At 37.5% G+C, this 14982-nt stretch overlaps 5 protein-coding genes across 5 annotated transcripts; all 5 read left to right on the top strand.

Moving 5' to 3' along the window:
* Nucleotides 1-1390: 1390 nt before the first annotated feature.
* Nucleotides 1391-2320, top strand: LOC111218853 (olfactory receptor 10J4-like). The gene has a single exon (XM_022741327.1). The coding sequence runs from the start codon at nt 1391-1393 to the stop codon at nt 2318-2320; it is 930 nt and encodes a 309-aa protein (XP_022597048.1).
* Nucleotides 2321-3499: 1179 nt separating this feature from the next.
* On the top strand, nt 3500-4423 carry LOC111218666 (olfactory receptor 4Q2-like). Its single transcript, XM_022741075.1, has one exon. The coding sequence runs from the start codon at nt 3500-3502 to the stop codon at nt 4421-4423; it is 924 nt and encodes a 307-aa protein (XP_022596796.1).
* A 1123-nt stretch (nt 4424-5546) lies between these two features.
* Nucleotides 5547-6503, top strand: LOC111218851 (olfactory receptor 6C1-like). The gene has a single exon (XM_022741326.1). The coding sequence runs from the start codon at nt 5550-5552 to the stop codon at nt 6501-6503; it is 954 nt and encodes a 317-aa protein (XP_022597047.1). The 5' UTR covers nt 5547-5549.
* Nucleotides 6504-9475: 2972 nt separating this feature from the next.
* On the top strand, nt 9476-10414 carry LOC111218850 (olfactory receptor 6N2-like). The gene has a single exon (XM_022741325.1). The coding sequence runs from the start codon at nt 9476-9478 to the stop codon at nt 10412-10414; it is 939 nt and encodes a 312-aa protein (XP_022597046.1).
* A 2193-nt stretch (nt 10415-12607) lies between these two features.
* Nucleotides 12608-13537, top strand: LOC111218706 (olfactory receptor 142-like). Its single transcript, XM_022741122.1, has one exon. It carries the CDS (start codon nt 12608-12610, stop codon nt 13535-13537), a length of 930 nt encoding a protein of 309 aa, XP_022596843.1.
* The last annotated feature ends 1445 nt before the right edge of the window (nt 13538-14982 follow it).

Raw genomic sequence — 14982 nt, 5'->3', positions numbered from 1 at the left:
TATGACTTTGCTCATTTTACCATTAAAGCTAACATCTCAGCTGCTTCGTGGACAAAAGCAAGGTCAGAATCAGAATTACTCAAGTCTGTGGAGAATCAGGGTGAAAACCAGGAAGAAAAGATGATGAGATGTTGGTGAATCAACCTGAGCTGATAAAGAAAACACTGCAAAATGTGTCTGAACTGCCTTGCACAATTAAACCCTGGCTGGTGATAAAACCCCAGAGTTGTCACTCTGAGAGTTGACCCCTTTGGGGTGGACTTTCGCTGTCCTTAATGAGCCTTTTTTGGGGGTGGCAGAGCTCTCAGGGTGTCTTTTCATGCTGGTTGTGTCGGGCCTTGACGACGCAGTGGGCCTGATACGAAAGGTTCACTATCCCTTCTAAGTGTAAGCAGTGCTGGAGATAAACCTATGGGGTTAACCCTCCCTCCCTTGCCTGAACCTCAGCTAGACACTTAACTGAACGGTTGAGACTTCCCTCCTGTGCCCCTCACTGTCAGGGACAGCCCTATAGCTAGTCACCCTAATAAAACTTAACTCCTTGTATACCTCAGCCTGTTCCTAACAGAACCTCAAAGAATGCTTTGGGCCTCCACAATCCATTTTAGACCTACTTGGAGTAAACCTCTAGCAACCTCGTGGAGGGTGCTTACCCCAAAGAGGTGTGGGGGACCAAGCCGGTGTGTGATGATGTGCGTGTGATGTCTTGCAAAAAAGATTTTTCGCTGATCATGGTTTAAGTCTTTTATTTAAGGTTAACAAAAAGCAGATGTCAGCAACAGTCACTCACAGACAGCCCACGGGCACCTGTTGGCCTGTTCTTGGCTTGGTGTGTCAGGGCCCTTACATGTCTTAGTTACAGTTGTTACAACTTTGTCACTGTAAGTCAATGTTGGACTCCTGCGGGGGTGACCAATATATTTTATCCCATTGTGTATCTCCTCATTGTTTTTTGGAATAATAAGCAAGAAATGACATTGATCCCAGACATCATAAGAAACTAGATTTTCACAGTTGAGTATTAATCTTAAAATGCATTATGGTAAGTACTAAATTTTACAGTGATTATCAGAATTCTCCAGAGTAGAAAAACTATGACAGCATTCAAGATCAGATGAGATAAAACACTCTTAACTCCTCCTTATTACCTGCACTTGTGGCGTGTCTGGAGATCCAACCAAGAGCAAAATGTAGAGCAGGCCTCAAGGTGAAACTACTGTAGGTATGACCAATATTATATGATGTTATGTGTCAATGATTGGAGGTGGTTAGCACTTTATCACACAACTGCTTAAATCTTCCTTCTCACAGATGTTGTCAGGAATGAGAGTTCATCTAACAACAAAGACCAAACTACTGACGTCTTTGCCTCTGATTTAGTGTGAGTGGAATGGAAAACCGCACTCTCTCCTTTTACTTTAACCTCACCATGTTCATGAGCATTGGACACCACCGCTATCCAGCCTTTGTCTTTTGCCTCCTGCTCTACGTCTTCATTGTCTCTGCTAATCTTGTCATAATACTGGTGATATCACGAGAAAGAACACTACACGAGCCCATGTATATGTTTATTGCATTTTTGTCTTTCAACTCTTTGTACGGTTCGACTGGTTTCTTCCCCAGATTCCTCATGGACCTTCTGTCTGATACTCATTTAATCTCACGTTCTGCTTGTTTCACTCAGATCTATGTTATTTACACATATGCTTCCTATGATATAACCATTCTTGGCATTATGGCTTATGATAGATATGTGGCTGTTTGTCAACCTTTACACTATCACAGAAAGATGAGCCGTAAAACTGTTTTCAGCTTGGTGGCAATGGCTTGGGTTTTTCCAGGCTTTGTTCTTACAGCATGCATTTCTCTGTCCGCCGGACTTCCTTTATGTGGTAATGAGATACAAAAAGTGTTTTGTGCCAACTGGAATGTTGTAAAATTATCATGTGTCACCACTACTGTCAACAATATAGTAGGTATGCTTTTGACCATAGCCACAGTTTTCCTTCCCCTTTTTTATGTCCTGTACACCTATTTACGAATAGTAGCTGTTTGCTGGAAGAAATCTGCAGAATTCAAAGGGAAAGTATTACAGAGCTGTCTGCCACACATGGTTTCATTTGTGATTTACTCAATCACAGGTTTTTGTGATATTGCCTTGAGCAGGTATAATCTTGAAGAGATAAACTCATTTGTGGCTGTAATTTTATCGCTGGAGTTTATCGTCCTTCCTCCAGTTCTGAATCCTCTTGTGTATGGACTTAAGTTACCAGAAATCAGAAGACACAGTTTAAAGATGTTATCAAGGTATAAGCAATAATCAGTCTGAACCACACCACGGCAAATTGTATGAATATGATTCTATGAGCACACATGAGAACAAACAACTATGGAAACACATACATATACAGAACCTATGAGTAGTGTGGGAACAGTCAAAAAACCCCCAAAAAACTGTCATTTAATTAACTCTCACACTATCGCTAAGGAAGAACAGAAATCAGGCTTAATCAGGATCAGTCATTACACACACATTACACAAGATGTTCCACAAATAAGCTGACTGTGAGTGTTGTGGTCACATGCTTAATGATCTCAAAATATTGAATGAGATGAAGTCCATTACTCAAATGCAGACCATGTGTAGTAATAATTAAATAACAATAAGATCAACTGACTATGCCTTTTACATTTTTGTCACATATAAATGTGCCAATCCTTAGCCAGTGTAAACATAATTGGTTACTGTTGGGCAGCTAAAAATATTCTGGAAATATATGTGTTTTGCATGAATAAACAACATGACAAATTATTTTCCTGTACCATTACTATTTTGATAACAGATTACATTTTTCTAAGTCTCCATGCATGACTTACTTTCCATTAACTTCACACATGTTGGCATTTTATTTTACGTGGTCTCAATTTCACCTCATAAAGGTTTTCAACATAGCTTAATTTTAAAAATAACACAAGACCATTCTCCTCTGCACCTGTACACCTGCTTATTCAAAACATCCAGTGAGCAGCAGTTCTGCGTACAGAATTGTTCAGAATTTGGCGTCAATAGCATGAATCCATGGACCCAATCATAGGAATGCCACAGCCTATCTGAGTATTGCTGCTGACCATGTGTGTCACTTTAAGGCCACAATTTACCATCTTCCAATGGTTACTTCCAGCATCATCATGCACCATGTCACAAAACAAAAGTCGTCTCAGACTGCTTTCATGAACATGAGTAAAAAGGAAATTTTATACATTTACATATCAGCTGACTGCTTTTCAGTAAAAGCAAATGCCACATCACGTACTGGAAGTTTGAAGTCCCATGCTAACAGCGTCATTGAGTGTTTCTGCCATGAGAGAATATAAAGTCATCATGGAATGGGTTGACACAGAACAGGATGCCCATTTTTTCTCCCACAAAGATTAGTTTGTGCAAATATAATTCCTATTGCTCAAATGAGAAAAAAATAATGATAAATTGTAACATTTTATGATGGATAATGTTTCAGTAATTACAATGTTTACTCTGTCAGGGTTAAATGGCACAGCAAACTACAGAGTCACTGTCTTTGCTCTCACTTTATTGTGTTACTTTGTGATTTGGCTGGTAAATCTGACCATTATTGTGACAATCATTGTGGATAAAAGCCTTCATGAACCCATGTACATCTTCCTCTGTAATCTGTGCATCAGTGGACTGTATGGGACAGCAGGTTTTTATCCCAAATTCCTCAATGATCTTTTGTCTCCCACTCATGTCATCTCTTATACTGGATGTCTTCTGCAGGGTTTTGTGTTGCACTCTGCAGTTTGTGCTGATTTCTCTATTCTAGTAGTAATGGCCTATGACAGATATGTGGCTATTTGTCAACCTCTGGTATACCACTCTGTGATGACTACACCAAGAGTTTGTGTATTTGTGTTTTTTACTTGGCTTGTTCCATTTTATCTGTTGTTCATGAGCACAATAACAACATCAAATTCAAGGTTATGTGGCTCACACATACCGAAGATCTACTGTGTTAATTGGTTAATTTCTAATCTTGCATGCTCTGCCTCTCTTGCAAAAATTATCATTCCAGCTTTTAATTATACTTTTTATTTTGGCCATTTTATGATTGTTGTTTGGTCTTATATATACCTGATCAAAAAATGTCTGAGATCCAAAGAGAATAGGAGTAAATTTATGCAGACATGTGTACCACATTTAGTCTCTTTAATAGTAGTCATTGTATGTTTGCTTTTTGATTTGTTGTACATGAGATTTGGCTCAAAACAGTTATCACAAAGTGTCCAGAATTTTATGGCGATAGTATTTCTCTTAATTCCTCCAATCCTCAATCCCCTCATGTATGGGTTCAAATTGACACGAATAAGAAACAGAATTCTAAATTTTATTTGTGGTAAAAGGTGAGTTTTTAGACCAAAGTCATGAGTTGTCTACACAAAGAAAAAAAAAATCATGTATATGATTTGGGAGACATACCAAATACATTATCATTTTAATCATTAGACAATGTGACATTCACACATAACCAGCATTCACAGTTGAAATGCCCCTTACAGAATGAAAGAAAGCAAATTACAGGGAAGATTCTGTGGCATGTAAAAAAGTCCAACTAAATTGATCTGTTGTTCTTTAAATGTGTCTCCAATCACATCATGTTTAACATATTTTAAAACATGTGGAGCTTTCAATAAATCTGCACCTGATGAGACGTGTGCCTTGTTTCATATAGCTGTGCCTTAAAACTTACTTTGCATCAGTTGCTGACTATTTCAAATTTGTGTTTGATCTATTTTCTGTTGTAATTCATATTTTTTTAAAAGCATCTCTGTCTCACTGAGTTATTCAACAAGGAAAAAACAGCACACACAAACAAAAATGACTGTTTTAGGGACCATACATCACCTTTGTCAGATTTTATACTGTGAAGTAGACACTCAAACCATTGGAGTGTTATTTATTTATTTCCTTGTGCAAACCTGTTTCATAAAAATTGTGTTTATATACAAGTAATCTGCACTCATTTACAAATTCAGGACTTAGTAATGTCTTAGTAATGACTTTTGAGCGTCTGAAGTGTATTTGTTTTGCTGTTGAGTTCAAATATCGTCTTTCTCAATTGCTTACTCCACCTTTAACTGTGTGTAAGGAAGTTTGCAGTTCACACGCCATAACAATAGCTAGTTGTCAGTGCAAGTGTTCATAAAAGATTCATAAAACAAAACGTTTGATGAAATTGGAAACTTAAACCATCAAGTTAAAATTTTGTCTTTAAACTCAATATGTGTGTTGTTTTTGTTACTGCAATTACTGCAATCTTTTCTGTGTTATCATTTAGTCATTCATCTCTAGCGTATTCTAGCTCACTGATTGGATTGTTTGAATTTCTATGTTCACCAGCACATCATCTGTTGCTGCCATTAAAGCATATAAACTGAACTACAAATGACAGTTCAGGTTGTTAGTGATGAACAGATGCAGTACTGGATGTCTCGTTTTTAATAATGTAAGAGCAAACTGTATAATTTCCAATATGATGGATAATGTTTCAGTAATTACAATGTTTACTCTGTCAGGGTTAAATGGCACAGCAAACTACAGAGTCACTGTCTTTGCTCTCACTTTATTGTGTTACTTTGTGATTTGGCTGGTAAATCTGACCATTATTGTGACAATCATTGTGGATAAAAGCCTTCATGAACCCATGTACATCTTCCTCTGTAATCTGTGCATCAGTGGACTGTATGGGACAGCAGGTTTTTATCCCAAATTCCTCAATGATCTTTTGTCTCCCACTCATGTCATCTCTTATACTGGATGTCTTCTGCAGGGTTTTGTGTTGCACTCTGCAGTTTGTGCTGATTTCTCTATTCTAGTAGTAATGGCCTATGACAGATATGTGGCTATTTGTCAACCTCTGGTATACCACTCTGTGATGACTAAGGAAAAAATTAGAATGTTTGTGTTTTTTTCTTGGCTTGTTCCCCTTTACTTGGTGTTCATGAGCACAATAACGACTTCACTATCAAGGTTATGTGGCTCACACATACCGAAGATCTACTGTGTCAATTTTTTGGTTGGTAAACTTGCTTGTTCTGCCTCAATAGCAAACATTGTTATTCCAGCTTTTAATTACACTTTTTACTTTTTGCAAACTATTTTTATAGTATGGTCTTACATGTATCTAATAAAAACATGCATTTTTTCCAGTGTGAACAGAAGTAAGTTTATGCAAACATGTCTGCCACATTTATTATGTTTAATTGTTATTGTTGTATGTTTGATGTTTGATTTGTTGTACATGCGATTTGGCTCAAAACAAAGTGTATCACAAAGTGTCCAGAATTTTATGGCAATAGTATTTCTCTTTATTCCTCCAATAATCAATCCCCTCATATACGGCTTCAAATTGACACAAATAAGAAACACAGTTGTGCATTTTTTGTGTGGTAAATATAAACTTAAGTTTTTCTGTGGGGAGAACTAACATGTAATTGGTAGAAAGAATGTTGATGTTGTACATTATCATCTGCTGAAATTGTTCAGTACATAAGTGCAAAGAACACCGTTAAGTCAAAGAAACAACATGTAGGAAATGTTTTGTAGCATAGTTACCAGCCTCATATGTTTACACATTTTATACATTTTCTATGTCAGAATCTTACATTACTGTATGATTTGTTCTGTCCCCAAAGCAACCAGCATTTAATTGAACTGAATTATGAAAAATTTCTAGAATAGAACATAATCATTTATTATGTATTTTTCATACTGAAGTCCATTTCTGCAATCACAAAATGTGTACCATAATCTTTAATACATGTATGTCATTATCAATAAATCCTTATCTTATCTGACATAATTGTGATATTGTTGGATTGGATTATATGGATACACAAATAATGCCAGAACCACAAACATTGTGAGACACTGTGACACAATCAGGGTGCTGTTTAAACGACATGGTTTAGAGAATACAAGATTCAGCCCTCGGGTAGATAATTTTACTGATAGCCTTCACTTTGTTTTTCAAACCAATTTGGCTACTCTTGGCGTCAGTTTAAAATCTGCATGGCTGTTCAGCTCCTTGTATTTCTTGCCCTGAGTTCTTTTTAGCAATGTTGCCATATTCCCAGATCTCAGCAATTACAAAAACTTGTTGAATACAGTGTTAATATTACCCATAAGCAAGGGTACAGGTTTGCATATGGACAGTAGGCAGAATTGTCCCTACCAATATTTGAGTGAACTCATTCACACTATGTTTGGAGTGAAGTCATATTAGATCACTCCAATGTGTCCACCAAGAAGCTATGGCTCCAAGACCATTGATTTAGGCATTCTAGCATTTGATTGACTGACAGGGTGGGGGCTGTCTGAAGGCTCACGTCATGTGAGAATATATCACAGTGGCAACTAACATCACCAGAAGAATGATATTTGATGTTTAATGTTATTTAACCATGTTAGCTAGCGTTAGCTAGCAAGCTAACCCTGGCTTCTGTCTTATGTATGCTAGCCGTCAGGTCACTAGAAGGAGTAAACATAAAAAGATGGATATATCAAAGTATGGGTTTAATTTCTGTCAAAAAAATCCTGTGAAAATATCATCATGAATACTATGACATTTTTTATAACTTACTATACTATGATTTAATTATGGGGTGTATTTACAGGTGTGCTTATTTGTGTGTGTGTGTGTGTGTGTGTGTGTGTGTGTGTGTGTGTATGTTCAAAATGGTCGCTGTGACCACATGGCCTGAACAAGGAAGACTACAGATGATGGTGGTAAACAAAGAAACAACTCAAAATGGCCGCTGAGACCACCTGGTGTGTGGGTGAGGGAAGGTGTGAGTTTCTTTAGCCGCGTTTCAACCATAAAGTACCTGGAACTAAAAGGTACGTTTCTTCAGGAGCTAAACGGTTCCTGTGGCCTATTGTTGTCTTTGTTTCCACCGCGGCATAAAGTCCCAAGAAGATGCAAAATTATTACTTGACATTACATTATTCACAGCACTGAAGACATAACATAAAAAACACAGGACAAATTGCGTCCATTAGTCATTCAATACAGGACATAGCATTTTATTTTCAGAAACGGGAAGATCCCATATTATACCTGGCGGTTGGCAACCCTAGCCACTCTGGTGTTGTGATCCTTCATTAATTTGAAGTCCTGTTTCAGTTTTTTCACCTTCTCCTGGACATGTTTCACGGTGTGGAAAATGTGTTCGCTCGCTCCCTGCGGACTTTTAAACATCGTGGGTGAAATAAAATGCTTCGAGTACTCGACTAGTCAGAAATGTTCAGCACTGCAGACCACACCCTCCAAAGTTCCTGAACCTTAGGAAAGTACTTCCCCCCCGACCAGGTACTTTTTTGGGGTTCAATCAATTACCCTGGAACTAAATTTAGACCAGGACTCCTGTGGTTGAAACGTGCATAGTTCCTGAAAAGGTTCCTGGTTCCTGGGGAAAGTATCTGTGGTGGAAACGTGGCTCATGTTAGCCTAGCTCATGTAGTCTAAAGGTACCAGGTTAGAGGGAGAAGGTTAGGTCTGATGTTTTTATGCCAGAACATACTAAGATGTTTTTTTACTGACTATATATAGTGTGACTCTTTTTATGCCTTACTATACTATGAGTTTTTATGCCTTACTATTTTATGGTTTATTTATGGGGCGGCCTGGTGGTACAGTGGTTAGAATTGTTGCCTTACAGTGACACAGTTCTAGGTTTGAATCCTGGGCCTGGTGCATTTCTGTGATTAGTTTGCATGTTCTCCCTTTGACAGCATGGTTTTTTTTCCAGGTACTCCCTCAGTCTGTAAGGGGTATTCTTGAATGTAAATTCAGATCTTATATATTATTAAACAATTTGGTTGATGGCATTAAAAAGTCATTCTTTGTTTTGCAGGGGTGGCGGGGTTGTGGCGTCCCTACCAATGTTGAGACCAAACCTACACCCTTGCCCATTATAGTGAGGGCCAAAACAAGGTCTTAGTTGATATAAAGCGGTATTTACAACTGTTTATAACTGTGCAAATGCATAAACGTTATTCAAAATAAAACATTTTACTGCTGCCAAACTCACTTTGAATGTTTTTCACATCTCACACTATTATGCACTGTATTTAACTACTGTGTAAATATGTTGAAATCTTTTCTTATATTTTTTAATCCACCAACTATGAACTCAACTTTTTTAGTTACTTCTCTCCTGCACCACTGCTTGAATTACTACCTTGTGTTGTGTCAACAGAGAGAGATGATTTAAACAGAAGCACCAACACTGGTAGGGTCAGAGACACTTGGCGCAGGGTGTCCACTGCCTCACCGGTGACTCAGGAACATACACTCTCTGAAGTAACACCTTTTGATCTGCACATGTTGACTTTACAACAGTTGGATATGAAACAAGATTTAAATGAATGAAATTGTGCCAGCTGACATAGAGTTTAATGGATAATGTATCTGTACTAACACTTTTTATACTTTCAGGACTGAATTACACAGTGCAGCACAGAATCGTTCTCTTTGCTCTCACTGTACTGTGTTACTCAGTAATTTGGATAGTAAATGTTGTTCTCATCATAACCATCATTGTGGACCGAAAACTTCATGAGCCTATGTACATCTTCCTCTGTAACCTTTGTATTAATGGCCTTTATGGGACAGTAGGCTTTTACCCAAAATTCCTCGTTGATCTTCTGTCTCCCTCTCATGTCATCTCTTATGCTGGATGTCTCCTGCAGAGTTTTGTGATACACTCATCATCAGGAAGTGAGTTATCAATTCTTGCTGTTATGGCTTATGACAGATATGTGGCTTTATGTCAACCACTAATGTACCACTCTGTTATGACTGCACAAAGAATATCTCTGTTAGTGGCCTTCTCTTGGCTCTTGCCTCTTTTTTGCATGTTCAATAACACAATGACAATTTTTCAGACAAAGTTATGTGGCTCACACATACCTAAACTTTACTGTTCAAATGCACTGCTTGGTAAACTAGCTTGCTCTCCATCTGTAGCAAATACCAGTATTGCATATTTCAACATTGCTATTTACCATGTCCATTTTTTCTTTCTTATTTGGTCTTATATGTATCTGGTCAAAACGTGCATGAAATCCAAAGATAGCAGGAAGAAGTTTACGCAAACATGTGTGCCACATTTAGTCTCTTTATTTAACTTTGGCTTTGCTGTGTTGTTTGATTTAATGTACACACGGTTTGCTTTGGGAAGGTCTCCACAGAGCCTTCAGAACTTCATAGCAATAGAATTTCTTTTAATTCCCCCCATTGTGAATCCTCTGGTATACGGGTTAAAACTGACCAAAATTCGTAACAGAATTTTTTTTTTTTTTCAAGAACAGAAAGAAAGTGTCTTGACAGCGTAGATCAACTGAAGTGAGAGCATTTTCAAATTCATTCAGAATATATTCATGTGTGATAAAAAAGAGGTATTATGACCATCCTGTTCATTCAATACGCCAAGTTACGCCCTGCAAATCCTTGTTCATGTCCGGTTTGACTGTTATGAACTGTGCCATATTAAATACATAAGATACATGCTAGGACCCCATGATGAAAATTTGTCTCTCTTTTGGGATTTTTTTCAAATGTGACGTTACTCCTAAGTCACAGAACAGCCCTGGTAGAACTGCACTGCCCAGCAAATAGGGAGGTTAACTTCATAGGATCAGACTACTGGACAAACTTTACTCATGCGATAAACTCTCTCCATTTGTTAGAAGCTCTGTTGTGAAATAGGTGTCGACATGTGTTTCTCTTCTTTGGCAATTATTGACTTTAATTCAGTGGCACAGGTCTGGTGGGTTGGCAGGTGGGTGGGTTGATCCACTCAACTTGGGATCAGACTGGATACAATGTACTCTTTGTATTTTGTATATTGTGAAAATCTTCAATAAATAGACCTGGATTACTCTTGAGCCAAATGTTACTATAAAAATGTTAGCTGTCTATCTTGTTATGATAAATAAAAAAAACAATCCCATTGCATTTCCACTCTCGTTATGTCTACATTAGACAGAATTCACAAAAAATATTTATTTTGCTGAAAAGTTCTTGCGTACAGAGAATAATGACTTATAATGCATTTAGACACAAAAACTGAGTCAAGCTTTGAGAACATCCACATGAAACTGACAATCATCAATCAAATCTAGAGCTTACATGAAACATCTGGCAACAACTGCCACTACAGCACTGTGCCACACTTTCTTATATAATCCTTGTGAGCTGAAAACAACGATGCAACATAAACCGTTTATCAAGCCTCAGTATCAAAAGCATCTGTCAATCATGTGAAAACACTGAAGAGTAACGATTTGCAGCAAAATCAAATGCAGCGTTCACTCGTCACGTGCCAGTCCTGAGTAGCCTGGACAACCTCCTTGATTTTCTCAAACACACTTAACAATCCACTTCATCATCTCTGTGTTTTTGAAACAGAAACAACATGTGTATATATTGAATCATATATTTATATATTTAATATATTTATTATATTTTTAATCTGAGACAGGAAACCGGAAATGTACACAATTTGCTGCATCATACTGGAGATGCAAAACTGGTTGCTCGTGGACGGAGTAACATGTCACCTTGAGGTAGCGACCTTAAGACTTGCCTTTGAGTACTTGTTGGTGAACTGGTGTTGGGGCCGATTATGTACAGTACACTGCGCATGTGCAAAGCATGGACATGTAGCAGGACACCGTTTCGAAATTGTTAAAATAAATGAAGAAAAATGAAGAAAAGTTTGAATTAGACATTGTTTTGATTTGGTTTCCGTGTTTATTAGATTTTCCCTTTTTTGTTTTCCAGACAAATTGAATAATTGAATGAAAGGATGAAACACGGGCGTCATGTTTCCCCTCCACAATTCTCCTCTAATGACCCAGGTTCATTATCCATACATTTAAGCTACCTTGTCCAACTTGGGCTTTGGGGACAGAGGCCTGTCCAGGCAAGAGACTCAGTGGGCAGGCATGGACACACTATGCCCGTCAATGCTGCCAGGTTTGAGTGGGTCACCATTTGGTTTATTTTGTACACACACAAGGACACACATGCACTTGTACATGCACAGATGATGCGATAAACATTGCCAACAATGGTTTCTCACTATTCCACTGATCAACTGATAGTAGTAACGGGCCTTGATGGGCTGCAATGTAGCAACATTCGAAGGGGAAGATACAAATGTTTTATGAGTAAGGAAATGCATTCAACATTTGTTAGACCTCAAGGATGCACACAGTGTATTTTAATCAGTAAGACTGAATGTAAACATAACTTTTGTTTGTATCACTGTTGTTGTTGTTATCATTATTATTTTTCTGATGTTGGTCGAAGTAGATCAGTATTCACCAATGGACTTTATTCCCACGTGTTCCTTGTTGTTGTAGTTAAAGCTGTTAATTAATAGATGGTATAGAAGGAGGGCAGACTCTGCGAGGGATGTATCTACAGCACAGCGCACTTTAACCCCTTCACCCTGTAACCACTGATGCTGTGACACAAGGAAAGTAGAATTTGAGAAGAGAGGTGTAATTTGTTCTCTGACCATGGATAATGTTTCTATTGTAAGAATTTTCACTCTCTCTGGGATAAATGAGGCGATGAATTACAGACTTACTATTTTCGCACTCACTTTACTGTATTACTGTATGATTTTGTTTTTCAATATCTCTCTCGTCACTATCATTATCGTAGATGAAAACCTGCATGAACCTATGTACATCTTATTGTGTAGTTTTTGCATTAATGGACTTTACGGGACCACAGGTTTCTACCCCAAATACCTTTTAGATTTACTGTCGTCTTCTCAAGAAATCTCATATGAAGGATGTCTCTCACAGGCTTTTGTCATGTACTCATTTGCTTGCTGTGATTTGTCCATTCTAGCAGTTATGGCCTATGACAGGTATCTGGCTATATGTCGACCACTGCACTACCACTCTTTTATGTCTAAGAGGAAGCTCTCTGCGCTGGTATGTTTCTCTTGGCTGACACCTTTCTGTATTTTCTCCATCAATGTTGTGCTAACGTCAAGACTAAAGTTATGTAGTTCAAACATTCAGAAAATCTTTTGTGTGAACTGGATAATTGTTAAACTTGCTTGTCCTGAAGCTGACACCTTTTTAAATAGTGTATTTGCATATGCAACAATTTTCATTTATGTGTTTCACGGCTTTTTCATAATTTGGACTTACATGCATCTCATTAGGACTTGTGTGAGGTCCACAGAGGACAGGATAAAGTTTATGCAGACATGTGTGCCCCATTTAATTTCTTTAGTTACATTCCTTGTTGTAATTGTTTTTGATTTGATGTACATGCGATTTGGCTCCACAGATTTACCTCAGAGCCTTCAAAACTTCATCTCTATAGAATTTCTCCTCATTCCTCCACTTATGAATCCTCTAATATATGGATTTAAACTGACCAAAATAAGAAACAAAATTCTGTATTTAGTTCATGTTGGTAGAAAGTGACCTCCTCCACTGATTGAACAATTCTCTAATTCTACTTAATGTGACAAAGAAAAATCTACTATTTTTACTTTGGAATAAATCATGATATCTGGTTTAGGGTTTTTCTGAAAATGTCTGCAGAATGTCTACAGGCCTGATAAATACAGGGTTCAATATATGTTGACTAGCAACACATTTAACTTTACAGTATTTGATAAACATCAACCAATAATGTACCATATTGTAAAGAGTTTATATAGTTAGCAACATATTTCCAGTCCAATAAAAGTGTGTTAGCTTCAATCCGATGTGTGGATAAATAAGCACATACATACAGTAAATATGTGGATACACATGTATAACTAACTAACTTTCTAACCAGCCACTGGTGGGAGAGGAGTGGCAGTACTGGGGAGGTGGAAGGTGTTTTGTATTGTTATCGAACAATAATACAGGGCTTCCCCTTACAATGGTCATGCTCCAGACGCTTGGGAAGAGGCTGATTAGGTGACAAGACACTGTCTCCCAACCTGAGCTGCTCCTAGACCCTCATGGAAGGAGCTAATTCTTAGTGGGGTGTTTCTGTACCTTCACTAAATAAATAAAATGAAAAAATAAATGAACAAATAAATTGATTAAATACACACACAAATTATGACAAATTGAGAGAAAGGAATAGAAAAAGAAAAGGAGAAAAAAGAGAGAGAGAGAGAGAGAGAAAGAAAAGACGGAAGAAATTAAATGAACATAATATAGACACAACAATAAGAAATACAAGGTTAGCGTGAGTTTGTTGGCCAGTTTCATGTGGTAGACAGTAATTTGAGGGAGAAATGAGGGGAAAGAAAGCAGGAGGAGAAAGAGGGAGATGTTATCATGGCATACACATGGCTCTGGTTTTGGGGTGAATTCTGTTTTGCATTTAGAAAGGTTAAGAATGTATGGTGTCTTTAAAGACTGATATGTTGTTCTTCCTGTCAGCTGCTGTTTCCTCTGTTGAAATGTCTTCTGTGATAAGGTGATCTGGTGATATGTGAGATTTACGAGATTTCCAGTTTTGAAAGATTCTTTTCTTAGTGATAATTAGAGAGATGAGTAATGAGTTTATGTGTTTTAGTGTGAGGGGAACTTCTGTAATATCATCCAGCAAAATGCATATTGAGCTTGATATGAACGTGTTTTATTCATAAAAATAGCACCATTATTAAAAAAGGAATATGTTTCTACAGTAAGTGTCGCTTCTACATTTTACATTATAATTAAAGCTTAGCAGTTATGAGTGCAGTGTCTTATAATAAAGGGATAAAGGGGTCTCTCAATCAAAACGATAACAGAGCACCTAGTTTGGTGATGTCATGAAGTAGTGTGGGACCATGGGAGTTGTTGGTTTTACCAACATTGCCAATGAAAATCTAATCCTACGTGACATGGGCAGAAATCATATTAGCAGACAAAATGTATTTTAA

The sequence above is a fragment of the Seriola dumerili genome, unplaced genomic scaffold, assembly GCF_002260705.1.
Source record: "Seriola dumerili isolate Sdu_G_001 unplaced genomic scaffold, Sdu_1.0 BDQW01000052.1, whole genome shotgun sequence".
Classification (NCBI taxonomy): Eukaryota; Metazoa; Chordata; class Actinopteri; order Carangiformes; family Carangidae; genus Seriola; species Seriola dumerili.
The sequence above is the reverse complement of the archived record's forward strand: the minus strand, read 5'-3'. Positions and strand labels throughout refer to the sequence as shown.

Coding starts and splice junctions, on each gene's coding strand:
- LOC111218851 (XM_022741326.1), top strand. CDS start 5,550: ATGATGGATAATGTTTCAGTAATTACAATGTTTACTCTGTCAGGGTTA.
- LOC111218850 (XM_022741325.1), top strand. CDS start 9,476: ATGGATAATGTATCTGTACTAACACTTTTTATACTTTCAGGACTGAAT.
- LOC111218706 (XM_022741122.1), top strand. CDS start 12,608: ATGGATAATGTTTCTATTGTAAGAATTTTCACTCTCTCTGGGATAAAT.
- LOC111218666 (XM_022741075.1), top strand. CDS start 3,500: ATGATGGATAATGTTTCAGTAATTACAATGTTTACTCTGTCAGGGTTA.
- LOC111218853 (XM_022741327.1), top strand. CDS start 1,391: ATGGAAAACCGCACTCTCTCCTTTTACTTTAACCTCACCATGTTCATG.